This window comes from Leuciscus leuciscus (genome assembly GCF_965113295.1).
Source record: "Leuciscus leuciscus genome assembly, chromosome: 5".
NCBI lineage: Eukaryota > Metazoa > Chordata > Actinopteri > Cypriniformes > Leuciscidae > Leuciscus > Leuciscus leuciscus.
In genome coordinates, this window is record NC_138729.1 from 26621084 (window position 1) to 26635908 (window position 14825).

Consider the following 14825-nt stretch of genomic DNA (forward strand, 5'->3'; position numbering starts at 1 on the left):
ATTCAGATGGCAAGTGTGCAATGTTGAGGCTTAAGTGGCCTACATTAGTAAAATACTTCGAGATTTAGTGTGCTGCTATATTTGCAATCATTCACATTTTTGCATCAGCTGGGATTTTTTTCTTGCTTCCAATTCAGGATTTTTATTGTAACCAACAAAGAAATTCAAATGACAATTTCATCTATAATGCACATTTTATTACTGTGATTCTCTAAAAAATATTTTATTTTAATTTTTAATTTATTATATTTTAGATTAGATTAGATTTTAAGATTTATGGGCATTACGGTCAAACCTTTTTTAAGAACTGGCAGGATGAATTAACCACGCTGTAATCAATGACTGTCAGAACCAAGAGATTTAAGTGAGAAGATTAGTAGTATATCCTGAAGTGAGAGATTAGCGGTATTCTTCCTCTCTGCATTTTCATATTAACGTCCTCATCTATGTCTGCTTCTGCCTCCCTTCGTTAGCTAGATTGCTCTTTTAGTCACGCAGGGAGAAGAAGGGCCTGTGGTTTCTGAGGGAGAATTAAAACATTAGTGTTCACTGGCTGTAAATGGCATTAATTGGTCAGAAGGAGGCAAACGGCTGACACCTACTGTGTAATCTGGTTAGGTTATTTGTTTGGGTTGTCTTATGCCTCGCCAAGAGTCATTAAATGCTGTAATTAAAATAATGGTGCAAGATCATGTTGTTTATGCACCCAGTCACATCAAGACTTCCTCTTTTCCAACAAGCCAATCACAGAGATAGTTTCTTTCCTACTTTGTAGTTTGGCATTTTCATGCAGCCAGCATTATCGCTTATTGCAGTGAGAGTTCATAAAGGTTGAATGCACAAGAATTTGTTTTTAAGGGTTGGAGGACTGACTTGTGTTGCTCTGTAATCATATGATGGTTGGGTGTTCTTAGTTAATATTGCATACAGTATGTTTTTCTTGAAGCTTAGTTAGAGCATAATGATTTCCGAAAGAGCCAATGAAGCAATAAATATCAGTAATTAATTTAGTGCAAAGAGATATCCCAGAAAAATGCAGCAAGGACATCCTCCTATTCACTTTTGGAGGCTATTCAGCGGTGTTGTAGTTGAGACCAGCTCATTCAAGTCTGAGTCAAGACCGAGACCAGAAGCGGGTTGAGTCAAGTCAAGACTATGAATAAATGGGCTTTGAATCTGAGTCCAAGAAAATATTTTTTTGGTCTTGGTCCTCGACTCAGACCCTATTTTCATGGTCATGGTCTTGGTCTTGTTGTGGATTTGGTCTTGACTTGAACTCGACCCCCTTCTGGTCTCAGTCTCGGACTTGAATGAGCTGGTCTTGACTACATGTTATGAGTGTTATTATGTGCTACTATATGTTACTGACATCTTGTTTACAACATAATTATTTAAAAGTTGTCATGAATATAGACTTCTGCGGAATCTGCGCACAGATGAAGAGGAAATGAAAATATGTGAGGTTGTGTGTTACTAGCTATGCAAGAGTCCACCAAAGGTCACGGGAGTTTCTACAGTTTCGTACTGTCATTAGGATTACTGTATGTGGTGTTAAACTAATAATACAAACTTTTGTTATTTACTCAACATCATGTTGTTCAAAACCTGTATGACTTTATTTCTTATATGAAACAAAACGGGAGTCATTTTGAATAATGTATTGGTTGTTTTTTATCCCATTGTCCATGAACCTTTTACTTAATAGTTTGATTTTTCTTTTCAGGCCACACGGTCAGGAACATCCATGCTTTTTCTGTGCTTCAGAATGCCTTCTTGAAGGCAAAGAGTGGTCGATTAGCACGTATGATCCTTGAATCCATCGCCAATATCTATGCTGCCGACTACGCCAACTATTTCATCTTAGAGGCGCAGCATGCACTGTCACAGTTTGCAGAGCGAGTAACAAAGCTACCGGAGGTGCAGTCCAAGTACTTTGAGCTGCTGGAGTTTGTTGTCTTCGGGCTTAATTACGTACCATGCAAAGAGCTTTTTAGCGTTAGCGTGCTATTAAAGTCGAGCACTTCTTATGGATGCAGCATCACAGCCACTCGCACCCTTCTCAAGCTTGGGCGCCACCATCCCGTCTTCAGTGATGTCTTCCGTGAAGTTGGACTGCTAGAAGTGCTAGTTAACCTGCTCCACAAATATGCAGCGCTGTTGAAAGACCCAACGCAAGTCCATGTCGAGCAGGGTAACACTTTTGTAAACTACATTTAAATAATTACGAATAACACACACGCATATACAGTATATACAGTATAGTATATACAGTGTTTGTTATTATATTGAATTACTTTTCATATTTATATTTTAGTTTTTTTCTTTCAGCTTTTTAGTTTCAGTTTCAAGTTTTAGTAATTTTGTCATTTCTTTTATTAGTTTCTGTTTAATATTTATATTTTGTTAGATTTTTTTTATTTAAGTGTTAGTAATTTTAGTACTTAAACTTTTATTTCAGCTAGTTGCCAGAACAACAATTCAGATTTTTATTGAAGTTTTAAGTTTTTCATCTAATATCTATATTTTATTTCATTTCAGCTTTATTTCAGTTAACACTTTGTATAAGTTTCAGTTTTGTATTTAGTTAACAATTACAGTGCTGATAATGGTTTTAATTCCATTCTTTGTTTACTGCTCCCGCTCACTGTGGTCAGGTGATGCCAAGAATAATGTGGCTGAAGAGCAAAAGCAGCTTGCCTGGCTTGTCATGGAGACACTTACAGTACTCTTGCAAGGCTCGAACACCAATGCAGGTAAATGTGCTGCACAGCTGTTTCCTTGAACGGGATCTCAGTGAAGGATTTACTTTGACTCCTTTTTTCTTTTTTTAAAGTTACATTTTTGGCTTTTCTGAGATAGGAAGGTATAGAGAGAGGGGAATGGAATTGGGCTCCAACTTGCTGGGTTTTTGAAAGAGGAAATGGTGAGCAGTAGGCATGGATTTAGAACGACTCAGTAGTTTTGGTGTCATGTCTCTTCCTCTTTAGCTACTTTTGTTCATAATCAGGACCACACTGCATCTGTCTAGAAAACTGCAGATTTACGCAGAATTGCAAAGCCCATATATTTAAGGCCCCGATATACTCAGAGACGTTCTTTTTCGTTCTTTAGGGGTAAAACGAAGTTCAAAATACGTGAGCACCGATATACTGTTATCGAACATCTGGCGCCGCCCGCACTGCTGTGAGTGACGGTTAGATGAATATGTAAATATGTGCTGTGCACTTTCCTCTCAAAAAAATACACAACAAAATTGAGAAAACTGCAAGCATTTTTTTAAATAAAGCATAAGAAAAGCATCTGATCATAGCAATGTGAATATGTTTGCACGAGCTCTGCAATTCAGCACTTTAGTAAAATCACGTCACTTTTATATATAGCACTTTATACAATAAATTGCATAAAATCAAGCAGCTTTGTCGTATTTAACATAAAAAACAGTGTCAGTGTCTCGTTTTGTCAGAAATACAACTTCATTTTCTACTATAAAGCAGCTCTTTAGTCTGTTTTCACTCGTGGGTCACGTCTGATCTCAACAGACTCGTGAGGAGAAATTAACTGGAAAAGATTTCCACGTGAAAGAAGGCGGAGCCTCAGCGCACACCTACCTATTACGTTATCGGAGCGGACCAATGGTAGAACAAAGGTGTTTACCAGCCGAAGCGAACTTTCCTGAAAAGTTTGGCAAGCTTTTTCGAACTCCCAAAACAAACTCCAAATGAAGTTTATTTTGGCCTGATTTTGTTCTAAATGACGTCACATCAGTTCGTTCTTCTATTTCGCTTGAAGTATATCGGGGCCTTTACAGCGTTCTACACAACCCCACACCTTGTGTTTTTGTTAACGTGAGGTTTTTGGTATTATTGTAGTAATGTGTAACTGAAAGTTCATCTCACTAGAAAGGAAGTCTTCATAAAGAGATTTTTGTACTGTTTTATCTTTGTATTATTCATGTAAGTACTTTGAAGACAATCACAGTTTTAAGAAAATAAGCTTTTATAAGTTTTGGCAGAACATTTAGGAGATCGTCCCTTTTTCATTTAAAATAGTCATTAGGCTTTAGCTGCATCACAGCTGTAAACCATCATTTGCTACTTCCTACTTTGTTGCTGGTGGTATTAGGGGGAGAGTCATTTTCATTCTCCAGAGCATTTGATTGGACAAAAATTTGTGTTGTGCAGGATGAGTCATTAGTATTTTTTTTATTACATTTTGTAAGATGTGGAAGATCTGTTAGGTAAATTTCATAAACATTTAGCAGTACACTAGCATAGATGTGTCAAAGCTAATAGACATGGACACAAAGCCAAAAAAGAAATGTTTTGCTTTCATGGGGCCTAAAACAGAAATACGAGATTGACATCGCCTTTTTTTTTTTTTTTTTACTTTCCAGTGAACCTCTTAGGCTTTTATTATAATTGCATTATTGTGCTCCAGTTTTTCCTTTTTTTGTGCACTCAGGGACGAGTCAAAATTCATTTTCTTGCTCTCAGGCCCTGCAGTAGTCTCACTCTCGGTGCTGAGTCAGGTCTCTGGTTAAGGAACACTCTTAACTTCAGCTCTGTAATCATTTCTCTTCTGTATCATGACTGGTGATAGTCTCAGAATGCTCTCTCTCACAGATGTTCTCATGCTTTATTCATTGGTAGCCAATCAGAATGGTTTTGTTGTAGAAAATGACTAAAGTGAGTAATTCCAAACGTGGCACTGCCAGTGAGGTGATCAGTCATTCCTAAATCTCACTACAGCCCAGTCTTGATGTGTCTACACAAACAATACATTAAAGATCTTGCCGAGCTATAAAGTTGAATCTGGAACACAAAATTGCTTGTCTCCAAGCTTATATGATACTCAGATGAATTTTTAACAATAAAATCTCAATCTCTCAGGTTTGTTCCGTGAGTTTGGCGGAGCACGATGCGTGCACAACATTGTGAAGTATCGTCAGTGTCGTGAGCACGCTCTGATGATCATTCAGCAGCTGGTGCTGTCGTCTTCTGGAGATGATGACATGGGCACTCTGCTCGGCCTTATGCACTCCGCACCGTCAACAGAACTACAGCTCAAAACTGACATTCTGCGGGTGAGGCACATTCATAACTCTGAGAAGAAATAAGTGTGCACATGCAGCCCAAGTTGGTTACAGGTGCAGGTGACAATGGAGCAATTGTGGGGAAAAATATCCGCGCATTGAATTAATGTTGCAAAGTTTTATTGAACAACTGCATTGTTTTGCCAAATGAGAGACCTACTGATCAAAATGTATCAGTTTGGTAAATAAAATGGTGGTACATTGATATTCTTTGTTATATAATACAATATATAAAAGGCATATGATATATTAGTTTGCATACTATTTACTTTTTCCCTACATTCTTAAATCTAACACATGGTATTCACTTAAATCACTTTCTTTAAAAAAAAAGAAACAGATTTTTTATTTTTTTATGCACAATTTAGTGTTGAAAACAGTTGTGCTGCCCCTTATATCTTTGTGAAAACCATGGTACAGTATTTTCCGTTTTTAGAATGTCAAAAAAGAACAGCATTTGCTCAAAATAGTAAAGCCTTTACAAAATATTTCTGTCACTTTCAATCAATTGAATGCATCCTTGCTGAATAAAATATAATTTCTTTAAAAAAAAAAGAACCCAAACTGATTTAAATTTGAATTCACTTGACAAACTTTGTTTCTCATTAGGCTTTGCTGGCTGTGCTGCGCGAGAACCACCGTACACGCACCGTCTTCCGCAAGGTGGGCGGCTTTGTGTACGTGACCTCACTGCTGGTTGCCATGGAGCGTTCTCTCTGTTCTCCACCTGTCAGCGGCTGGGAGAAGGTCAACCAGAACAAAGTCTTCGAACTTCTACACACCGTATTCTGCACTCTAACAGCAGCCATGCGTTATGACCCTGCCAACTCACACTTCTTTCGCACTGAGATCCAGTACGAGAAGCTGGCCGATGCAGTGCGACTTTTGGGATGTTTTTCTGATGCTAAGAAAGCTGGTCCAGCAACTGTCTTCCCTTCAAATGCCCAGCCATTCCAACGGTTACTGGAGGATGAGATCATACCTGCAGAAAACGTGTGTCCCACACTCAAGCACTGCAGCAAGCTGTTCATCTACCTGTACAAGATGGCCACCGACTCATTTGACAGGTGTGTATAAAAAGAAGTCTTTTCTTAATGGATAGAAAGGGTCAATGTTTTTTGGTGAGATATCAGTAACATGGCTGAAAAAAGAAAATGAAATCCATCTTCTCATGGGAGCAGTTCACTTTTATTGAGACATTTTAATAGGACTTTAGTGAGGATGGGCATCTCGAGTAATTCCGTTGAGTACATTTTACACATAAAAATACTTTTAAAGATGAAGGGCCAGATTTACTAACAGCTTGCGCCAGTGCAAACCCTCTTTTGCCGTTAAAAAACTACTGTCAGGTTTTACTAAATACATGCAGTGTAATATTTGCGCTGAAAATATTCTTGCTTTTCTGAGGCGAGAGACTTTTTATTTATATAAGTTACAAAAATAACGTTAGAATAATGACACTGACATATAGCCTGACGACATCTCATCTGACCGCAGATACTGAATCGGGAGAACGTTCTTCTCAGGCACTCTGACAGAAATGTGAATAGCTTTCACGAACGTCTTTCAAAATTAAGTCTCGCATCAGAAAAATGTAGAATTACATTTGTTGTCGTTTCTTTGACTGTACATTGCGGCCCACCAGTTGAGAAATACTGTATTAATGTATCTTTGTCGTTAGTCATGCTATCTGAGTGTAGCTGTGCTTTGGGCTTGTGTTTTTGTTAGATTTGCATGATCTGTAGTTCTTCTAAGTTCTATGTGCTGTGCCTTGAGCTGTAATTCAACAGGAGCTAACTGCCTCCCTCTCTTGCTCTTTTCTCATTTCTTTGTCTCTCTTAACCTCTGGCATTGCCTGGCTGCACACGCTGGGTGTGTGTGGTATGGACCTGCTGTTTGTGTTTGTATGGCTGTGTGAACGTCTGGTCTGTCTATATGTTGATTGTTTGGTCGTGACTCCGCGTGTCCGTGTGTTTGAATCGTTGTAGTCGTGCCGAGCAGGTGCCCCCCTGCTTGACTCACGAGACCTCGCTGCCCTCTCCTTGGGGCACGCCAGCAATCGCCAGGAAGAGGTACTGCTTTCTGCCACCTCTTCCTTTTCTCCCTCTCTTTTTCTGTTCTGTGCTTGTCGAGTGACCGGACACATTTTTCCCAGTCTGTTTCCCTCTCTCTTCCTTCCTTTGTTCACTTTCCTCTCACACCTTCCTTGGTTATTTTGTTTCTGTTCTTTAAAGGGATTGTATTGCCCCAAAATGAAAGTCAGCATTTACTGTCATCATTTACTGTAGGAATGTACTATATATTGGGACCTTATCGGCAATCTGCCGATATAAGATATTTTTAAACCATTCATACTACCATTCAAAAGTCTTGGATAAGATTAAAAATAGTTTTCTTAGTCTCTTCAGATCAACAAGGCTGCATTTATTCGATCAAAAATACAGTTAAACAGTCATATTGTGAAAGATTATTACAGATCAAAATAGCTCTTTTTCTATTTGAATATATTTTCAAATGTAATTTATTCCTGTGATGACAAAGCTGTATTTTCAGCATCATTACTCCAGTCTTCATTGTCACATGATCCTTCAGAAATCATTCTAATATGCTGATTTGGTGCTCAAGAAACAGTAATTATTATCAGTGTTGAATACTGCTGAATTACTTTTGTAATAATAGTACATTATGCACAATTACAAGTAACTAACCCTAAACATAACCCTATAGTAAGCACATGTAGGCTAGTTAATCAATATTACTTAGTAATATTTTATGTAATTACACTATAACAACGTCAACATTTGAATGGTAGTGTAAATCTGTTGATATAGTTTAATTAATCATGTTCACTATTTTTCATTTTGATTACCTTTAACAACTTCTAACGCTCACTTAAAGTTAATCTTTAAAAACACTAATAATTTAAGAACATTGTTCAATGTAATCTTTAGCAGAGCTTAAAATGAATATAATTTTGTGATGCCTAAATATGTGTTATTATTTTCAATTTATTTAGACAAAAGAATTTTAGTATGCATTAATCTGAACAGATATCACATGGAATTGTGAAAAGAAAAAGAATGACTTAAAGTGATAAAAAGGTATCTCTTCCATGTAATGTTCTCTCTAACAAACCCCAACAACCAACAGGAAATTAGCTGATCATATATGTATACATGTAGCCCTGCCCACACAGAAATGTCATTGTTTCAAAATTTTGCTCCTTATAGTTGTCCATTAAACATGTTATAATTGACTGTCATTGTGTTGTGCCAGGCTACATTTATGTTTTCAGTGTGAACAGACAAATTGCTTGTCGTAGAAAACTGCTCTAGGATACTGTTATTCATCTTTTCCCTCTGATCAGAGTGATTGCCTTCTGCAATTTTCCTCTTACTTTTCCTCTCCTTGATCATCTCCTTGACCATGCTTTCATCTTCCTCTGCACCATCTCATCTGCCATGTTGAGCTACTTTGCTTACCCATAAAGCTTTGCAGTTGCAAAAATGTCCATTCCTCTGGTTGCGCTGACAGCTTTTTTTCAGTAATTTCAAACTTTGATTCATAAGTAACATTATATCAAAGCTGATATTCTTTAAATGGAATTTCAGTGCTGTATTTAAGAGTAAGTTTAACTAGGACCAAAAAATCCTTCTTTCAAAAAAGCTGTCTTAAGCTTTTTTAGCGTTTTAGCCTTTATCTGGAAAATGATTTGGCCAAGCCAAAATGTGTAAGTGAATTACTCTTTTCAGACACTGAGACTAAGTAATGAGACTAAGAAGAGACATTAAGTGATCTTTTTCTTTCCCAATAGACATGGCTACCACAGCTCATCCAACTCTGCTTCTAGTAAAGCCATAACGGACCTGAAGCTGCACTTGGGGAATCAGTTCCAGCATTCTTCAGACCCTGTAGTTATCCACCCTGGAGCAGTGCTGGCAATGATCGACCTCCTACCCTCTGTTTCTTCTGACACACAGCCCGAGGTACGGGTTTCTTGTGGACATAGGCTCTGTCTCAAAACCTAGTGAACTGACACATTGTTTGGTGTCTACATGGGAATGCCTAACGCAAAATATTAATGTTGGCATGTAGCTAGGAGAGATAAGAATGTGTTGCTGAGCTTGTCAGCATCAAATATGGTCATATACTTTGGTGTATCTAATGCTACCTCAAAAATATTTGTATACACTACAGTTGAAAAGTTTACTGTCAGTAAGATAAAAAAAAGTATACTTTTATTCTGTGAGGATGCATTAAATTGATCATAAGTGACAAAAATGTATCTTGGTTTCCACACAGATATTTAGGAGTTGATGCTCAACTGTTTTGAGCATCAAATCTGAATATTAGAATGATTTCTGAAGGATCTTTTACTGTGTTTTTGGTCAAATAAATGTAGCCTTGGTGAGCATAAGATACTTTTTATTTATTTATTTATTTATAAAAAAAACCGTACCAATCAGGTTTTTAGTGATAATGTGGGATGAAGGCTGTCTCAATATGCAGCCATATTATAAACTTTAAATGACCAAGTAGTGCTTCCTTGGTTTTGAGACGGAGCCAAGACTTTGTTCACACTTATTCAGTTTAATGATTTGTTACCTAAGCATGATTTTGTTTTTGACCTACAGTAAGTTGTCAAAATCGAGGGATTTTATCAGAATGGAAGCGTCTTTTGGGGATTTTGTGTAAAGGCGCATTCCCAGTTAAGCTCTATTGACAGCATTTTTGTTATGTTTGCCACGATTACCACAGAAACGAATCTAAGCTGCTCCCTGGAGAGGTACAGAGAGTATCTAGAGAGTTACATGCTAACAATTGAAGAATGTGAGGCAACACATCTGCTCAAATTTAAATTATATTCTGTGGTAATCGATAGCAAATGTGGCATGCTGATGACATGAATGAATTTGTATGTAACCTGGAGCATTCCTTTAAGGGATGTGTCTTCTGAAATCAGGCCTATAAGAAATTTGGTTTAAGTAAAATTCTTATAGGATATCAAATAAATTAAATATTAAGACCATATTGGATACTACTGCAGGGTTCACAATGAGAATCTGATACACCAATGTTTTTGTTGTCCCTGTGATGAGGATTGTCCACTGAACCTACTTGACTAGTGATAGCATTCTATGTTTGGCTTGTGCCACTGCAATGTGAATTTTAAATGTATCTGAATTAAGTGTACTACTAAGTGTCCTGCAGCTCACTTCACCCTTACTCTGCTCCTTAGCATGCTCTGGACCTGCAGCTAGCTGTTGCTAACATTCTGCAGCTGTTGGTGCATTCGGAGAGGAACCAGCAGATCCTGTGTGAGGCAGGTCTGCACTCACGCTTGCTTCAGCGCTGTAGCTGCGCTTTGGGAGACGAAGATCACCCACTCCACCCACCGCTGCAAAGGATGTTTGAGCGACTGGCCTCCCAGGCCCTACAGCCGATGGTGCTCAGGTGAGTCTAAGTTTGCTCAGAAGATTTTTTTTTACGGATTTTTATTGATGATAATAAAATATTATGACAAGTATATTAACATAACATACCGTAACGTAATATAACAGGATATTGAGGCCCTCCCTGCTGCTAGTACAGTACAATACAGCGTATACAGTACATTACACAACTGATACAGTGCAGATTAGAGGGCCAGCTCTTTGTCCTGTACATCTCAAGGCCTCAGCAATATTTATTTAATATGATGAATATTTATGAATAGGTTCTTAATGGAGCATGTTTCTGCCCCCAGCCTTTTATTGATTAGTCTCCCACATGTGAGCTCTTTTGAACTGATTTTTGTTTATACAAGTACCAATCAGTTAAAGTCTGGCTTGACGATTCAGTCTGTTCTGATTCAATCTTATCACAGCTGCACGTTTGCATAAAAGGAAAATGATCAAATTTGACGGATCTTAATATTATTCAAAGCTCTCCATGGGTCTCCTCCAAGTCAAACGGATTAGCGATTTCAATTTTCCGCATGGCTGCTCAAATGTGATGAAGGATGCAGACTCGGTTCACTACAAAATAAAAAACAAAACAGCAGTTCACTCCAGCTCATTTGAGGAATCAAACCATGCCTTGTATCTTGGTTTAAATGTCATGCAACAGTCAGCTCTGGAAAAATCCTTCTGCAAATAGATGTAATAATGATAACGATAATAATAATAACACTATTTACTTAAAGCTGCAGCCTGTAACTTTTTTGGGTTAAAAATTATCCAAAATACATATTTGAGCAAGTACATAATCAGCCAGTGTTCAAAACTATCTGCTTGCCTTAGCTCGATTTAAAACGGTAAGCTTGTAATAATGTTTTTAATTCCAGTGGTACTGGTGGATTTCCGCGGGAAATTCGAGCATGTCTTTGCGTCATTACGTCACATCTGTACACATAAAGAAGGTGTCCTGGCTAGTAGGCTATATTGCGTGTGAGGATGTTGGAAGTGGAGATTTATAGCCTTTTCTCACACCACTTGATATAATTAAACTTATCAATTTGATGGCGGATCCAGAAAGGTTCAAATAACAATCACCAGTGACAACTGGAGATTTACCCGTTGTAAAATGCAAAAGACTTCGGACTGGCTACAGAAAAAAAGAGACTGCAACCGGCCCATGTGAAAACAAGGATAAATATCGCAAGGGCATTAAATGTAGTCACGCAATGCTGATGTATTTAACATGAACAATTTCATGTTAACAAAGTTTAATTTGCACGGTTTGACGTGATCGTTAGATTTAATTAGCGCGATTTACTGCAATGCTTTTTTTCCTATAGTTGGTCAGAACAAAAGTGGATGTTACTTATTTGTTCTGATGACATTTCCGGTGAAAATTCATATGTTGGTCATACTTCCTAAAAAGTAGAATCTGTGATTCCGAATTACAGTATATCCACACCGGCGCGGCGACTGACAGGCGCACATTCTCCTCAAAACATTGGATTCATCCGCGCTGTGCCGTGCCGAGGCACAACCCTCGTAAAGTTTATAATTCCGCGAATAACTGCAATTGCAGATTTCGAACAGAGATGGCGACAAAGAGGAAAAACTACGGACTATTCATGTATTGTGATTATGCTGGAAGATCAGGCAACTGTTCATTGTGTGGGTTATTGCTGTCGCTATAAAATGTTTTTATATATTTTCCAGGGAATTTTTACGACTAGGGAATCCTCTGAATTGCGGTGCCTGGGACAAAAAGCTCCTGAAGCAGTACCGGGTCCACAAGCCGAGCTCCCTCAGCTATGAAGCTGAAATGCGAAGTAAGGAGAAAAAAAAGGAATGCATAAAGACTGTTAGAACTGTCAGTGTGCTTTTGTACCATCCCGTAAACAGTTTGTGTCAGTGTTACGTGGTCTTGTCTCTGTGGTTTCTCTGTGGGCCAGTGAAAGGAGGGACATTACTTCAGGCTTCACTGACTGTGGTCTTTGGTGAAATGCCATCAATCACCATCAGAATCAAACAAAACATTCTCCTCTCGGTCTCCTCGACTCTGCCTGCTGAGAGCCGTTCAATTGAACACGGTTTTGCCGGAGATGAGTTCCCAGCTTCCCTAATTACCAGTGAAATTACTTTTCTCCAAGCTCTCCATGTCCAGCGAGTCCTTTTTGAGCTTGCTAATTTAAAGGTTTCCTGCTTGCTTAGTTGATAGTCTCTGAGGAATACTGCTGTGTGTCCAGGGTCCAGTGAAAGCAGATATTTTTGTTGGTTGTATCCACAACAGATTATGTCAGAATGAGGTTATTTAAGATAACTCTAATTTAAACAGAATGAAAAAATACCTTTAGCATTCATTTTTTTTACCTTTCTTTTTCACTGCTTGAATCTTTAAACAGCAACATTGGGTGAAAGTGAAATGGCATTTATTATGTATGGGAATTCTTGATAAATTGAATATTTTATATAAAGTACTTTCACAAATAGGGTACAAAATAGGGCCTGAAATGAAATAATGTTTTATTTTTCAACTAATGGCTAGTAAAATGAGATAGGTGCTAAACAATTTGAGAATTTTGATCATGAACCTCAGGAGGGCAGACTAAAAATTATGAGTGGTTTTAATTTTTATTTTCAGTTTAATTTATGTGAGATTTAAATTTTTTCCCTGTTACCAAAATTTTTGACATTCAGTGTGACATTGGGTAATAATAGCGTACAACCGTGATTTTCTTGTTTTCAATAAATAAATACATTGAAATAATTAAGATATTATGTTACATATTATATTTATGTAATAAAAATATGTCGACGAAGTCTATTAATAAAAAAGAAACAAACATTTTCACTACAGACATTTAATGTGATGCTTTTCATGCGATGTTAATGTTATATAGTAGTTTATCAAACATATCTAACAAGAAACAGGATTTTTGCCTCCTAATGTTTCTTTAAAAAAATATAAACAGCACATATTGAAGTATAAAGTCACTTATACTAACAGAAATAACTGTTATCAATGTTACATCACAATTGACCATTAACTCATTCTAATTAGGAGCAGGAGAGTTTACGGGACCAGCCTAATTGTACATTTGACCTTTTGCACCTCCAGACAGCATGACCCTGTCCATGGAGGGTTTTGGGCCGGATAGCGTGTTCACAATTAATGAGGACAATAGCCAGTACCGGATCAGTCGGAGTCTGGTGCGATCAGCTGAGGGCAGCACCGTGCCCCTCACCCGAGTCAAGTGCCTGGTCTCCATGACGACGCCCCATGACATCCGTCTCCATGGATCGTCCGTCACACCCGCCTTCGTGGAGTTCGACACGTCATTGGAGGGATTCGGGTAAGGCTGTCTGCACTAGTCTAGCCTAGCCTATCTTTTGAAGATAAAGATTGTTTGCACAGTCACTGTTTGCAGGCAGACACCCGTTTAGGCATCAGAGATTTATTGGCTTCAGTTCAGAATGTGTTTATCAGATATATGCGTCAGTCAAACATTTATCTGGTGTTGTGCTTTTAAAAGCTTGACCTAGTTTAAAGCTCACAGAAAAACAGAGGCTTGAAATACGCTTACATCTCTGAACGTATCTCAGTTCAAAGCGCAACAAAGAATCCACACTGAGCCTCCATCTGTTTCTGTTTAACATAATCCCATCAGGGTACGTGCTAAAACTGAAAATAACACATCTTTAATATTTCATTTTTTTCATTAATTATGAAAGCGCAGTGATCATCATTTGTCTTATATCCAAATTATTAGCTGCTTAAATGGGAGATTTATGTGTATGAAATGGGTCAACAGTTCTGTTTTTGTACCCAGCAGACATAACAGAGAGACCCAAATGCTTCAAGTAATATTAGTTGTGCACAGATTGAATTTTGTTATTCTCCCAATGGCCTTTCTATTGCTTGAACAGTTGTGCAGCAGTTCTACTGACTTAAATACCACAAATTCCCATTAAACCTGCATTAAATGCACAGACAAATCAAATGATGTGTCTTTTATGTGTCTTAGTCAGGATCCTCCTGTGTCTTTAAATACTTCCTCCTCCATCTGAATAGGACATGCAGTTTAGAATAATTGAAGATGTAAAAATCACTTGTACCTTGCCCACATTTCATCTTGCGGATACTGAGAAGACTCTCGCGTACACACACGGTCCCCATCTGCCTTCATGAAAAATTCATGTAAACACTGTATTGGGCCATGCAGACCAGCCTAATGGTGCTGCCACAGCTGGGATAAGAGCTTTTTTGGTTATGAGGAGGAGGAGGACATTAACCCCCC

General features: G+C 38.0%; 1 protein-coding gene across 4 annotated transcripts in view; it reads left to right on the forward strand.

Moving 5' to 3' along the window:
- The window catches only part of wdfy3 (WD repeat and FYVE domain containing 3), a 78472-nt gene that overhangs the window by 25422 nt on the left and 38225 nt on the right, over positions 1-14825 (forward strand). For 3 of the 4 annotated variants that reach the window (XM_082168740.1, XM_082168738.1, XM_082168739.1), the window contains exons 9-17: positions 1724-2191; positions 2655-2753; positions 4890-5083; positions 5702-6159; positions 7081-7164; positions 8907-9078; positions 10332-10546; positions 12244-12356; positions 13646-13880. In XM_082168740.1, coding sequence (XP_082024866.1) covers positions 1724-2191; positions 2655-2753; positions 4890-5083; positions 5702-6159; positions 7081-7164; positions 8907-9078; positions 10332-10546; positions 12244-12356; positions 13646-13880 — 2038 coding nt within the window. The remainder of the gene's footprint in view (positions 1-1723; positions 2192-2654; positions 2754-4889; positions 5084-5701; positions 6160-7080; positions 7165-8906; positions 9079-10331; positions 10547-12243; positions 12357-13645; positions 13881-14825) is intronic. The other variant, XM_082168741.1, reaches the window with a different exon arrangement.